A 2,572-nucleotide genomic window follows, 5' to 3' on the forward strand; every position below is an offset into this window, starting at 1 on the left:
GTGCTCATACTAGAACGGAAAAACTTGTTGTATGGGAGGAACTGAGCTTTATAGCCGGGTTATGTCAAGTTCCAATATGCTACATGGGTGACTTTAATGAGGTTACTCAGGTGAAAGAGAGGAAAGGTCAGGACAGGTTAACAGGGTCTGCAGAAGATTTTAAGTGTTGGATACAAGACATGCAGTTAGTGGATCTACCATTGAATGATCGAAAATTTACATGGTTTAGAGGCCGCTCTTACAGTCACATTGATAGAGTTTTACTGAGTATGGAATGGACGGAGGAGTTTCCAGAGATTCGGTTAAAAGGGGGGCCGAGAGGCCTGTCAGATCACTGTCCAATCATCGTGGAGGATACCATATTCAGAGGTGGCCCTCGACCCTTTTGTAGCTTGGATTCCTGGTTTACACATGACGGTTTTCTAAGATTGGTCAGAGAAGAATGGAGGAATCTTGGTGCGGTACAGTTCACAGAAAAGCTGAAGGCTTTAACAGTGCCTTTGGGAAGATGGCATAAGGAGAAATTTGGTGACATGGACAAGAAAATAGTGCTTTGAGGAGGAGATAAGGAAGATAGACGACTTGGTAGCAAATGGAGTTTATGATGGTACTATGGAGGCTAGAAGGAAGGCTCTAGTAAGCTGTTGCAAGCAGTGGTATGTCAGAAAAGAAATACACTGGAAGCAGATGTCGCGTTCAAAGCATGTGAAGGATATGGATAAGAACACCATGTACTTCCATAACTTGGCGTCGGCGAGGAGAAGAAACAATAGACTTGATACACTGGTAATTAATGGAAGGTTGATAAGAAATCAAGCTCGGATCAAGATTGCCATAAGAGATTTTTATAAAGATCTGTATCACCAGGAGAGATCACCGGTTGTGGGTTTCAGGAATGGACTGGTAAATCGGATTACTGAAGAAGACTCGATAGCTCTGGAGAGAATACCGACAATGGAGGAGATTAAAGAAGCTGTTTGGGATTGTGAATCATCCAAGGCTCCAAGGAGTGATGGGTATAACATGAATTTCATCAAGAAGTGCTGGGATGAGATTGGGGCAAAGTTCATGGCAGCTGTTCTGGATTTCTTTCTATCGTCAAGATTGCCTTCTGATTCCAACATTACTTGGGTGGCCCTTGCACCTAAGTTCACCGGAGCAAAGGAGATCAAGGACCTTCGGCCTATCAGCATGGTAGGTTGTGTTTATAAAGTAATCTCCAAGGTGATGGTTAGGAGGATGAGATCAGTCATGCCAGGTCTGGTAGGAGAGACTCAGAGCACATTTGTGAAGGATCGGAAAATACATGATGGGACTCTTATTGCATGTGAAACAGTGCACTGGTTAAAGGCAAGGAAGAAGAAAGCGGCGATCATTAAACTAGACTTCCAAAAAGCTTATGACCGGGTAAAATAGAATTTTGTGGATATAGTGCTACAGAAGATGGGCTTTGGATGGAGATGGAGGGAATGGGTGAAGGAGTGTATTGGTACAGCGTCTATGTCGATCCTGATTAATGGCTCTCCATCTAAACCATTTAAGTTGTAGAGGGGCTTGAGACAAGGTGATCCACTATCTTCATTTCTGTTTGTTCTGGTTGTTGATGTTCTGCATAGGATGATAGGGGAGGCAGTTAGGAACAAACGGATTCAGCCACTGCTGATTGGAAAGGACAATATAGAGTTATCACATCTACAATTTGCAGATGATACTATATTATTCTGTCCACCAGAGGAGGAGACCATCAGAAACTATGCCAGGTTGCTAAGATGCTTTGAGATGATGTCAGGGTTAACCATTAACTTTGATAAATCAAGTTTAATCCCAATAAATTACGAACAGCAATGGTCCTACAATATGTGCAACTTATTAGGATGTAAGGAGGCCAGCCTTCCAATCAGATATCTTGGCATTTCCTTAGGAGCTAATCTTAGACTGGTTAGGACTTGGAAACCGGTAATTGACAAGGTTGAGGAGAAGCTCAGCTTGTGGAAGGCAAAAGTACTCAATAAAGCGGGTAAGCTTGTCCTTATTAAATCTATGTTAAATAGCATGCCGGTGTACTACTTGAGTCTGTATAAGATGCCGAAGGCAGTGGCAGAAAAGTTGATATCGTTGCAGAGGAGATTCCTGTGGAGCAAGGAGGAAGGTAGAAATGGTTTGCCACTTGTTAAGTGGGAGTTGGTTCAGGCACCTAAGAAGATGGGAGGGCTGGGGTGGGTGATGCAGTGATTAGAAACACTGCACTTCTTTTCAAGTGGTGGTGGAGGTTTTCAAAAGAGGAGTGTCCTTTATGGAAGAAGATCGTGTGCTCTTGCTATGAGGGGGGCCATGGAAAGATATCTGTCAGATGCAGATCAGGGATATTAATGTGAGGAATAAAATCATTACGAGGTTATTTATGGAGGTGGGTGATGGTAGGTGGACTCGTTTCTGGGAAGATGTCTGGCTACAAAGTGGTTCGCTAAAGATAAGTTTTCCGAGGCTTTTCTCTGTTTCAAACCAAAAAGGATCTGTTATAGGGGATTGTGGGTTTTGGGATGGGTTAGAGTGGATTTGGAACTTCCAGTGG

At 43.2% G+C, this 2,572-nt stretch overlaps 1 protein-coding gene across 1 annotated transcript; it reads left to right on the forward strand.

Moving 5' to 3' along the window:
• Positions 613–2,232, forward strand: LOC107606876. Its single transcript, XM_016308884.1, has 3 exons — positions 613–1,343; positions 1,433–1,489; positions 1,617–2,232. Exons 1-3 carry the CDS (start codon positions 613–615, stop codon positions 2,230–2,232), a joined length of 1,404 nt encoding a protein of 467 aa, XP_016164370.1.

Source organism: Arachis ipaensis, chromosome B07 (assembly GCF_000816755.2).
Source record: "Arachis ipaensis cultivar K30076 chromosome B07, Araip1.1, whole genome shotgun sequence".
Lineage (NCBI taxonomy): Eukaryota > Viridiplantae > Streptophyta > Magnoliopsida > Fabales > Fabaceae > Arachis > Arachis ipaensis.

Excerpts from the sequence above, each read along its gene's own strand:
- LOC107606876 (XM_016308884.1), top strand. The coding sequence starts at position 613 with ATGGAGGCTAGAAGGAAGGCTCTAGTAAGCTGTTGCAAGCAGTGGTAT. Across the intron at positions 1,344-1,432 it reads GCATGTGAAACAGTGCACTG|TGCTACAGAAGATGGGCTTT; the intron begins GTTAAAGGCAAG and ends TTGTGGATATAG. Across the intron at positions 1,490-1,616 it reads ATGGGTGAAGGAGTGTATTG|GATGATAGGGGAGGCAGTTA; the intron begins GTACAGCGTCTA and ends TGTTCTGCATAG.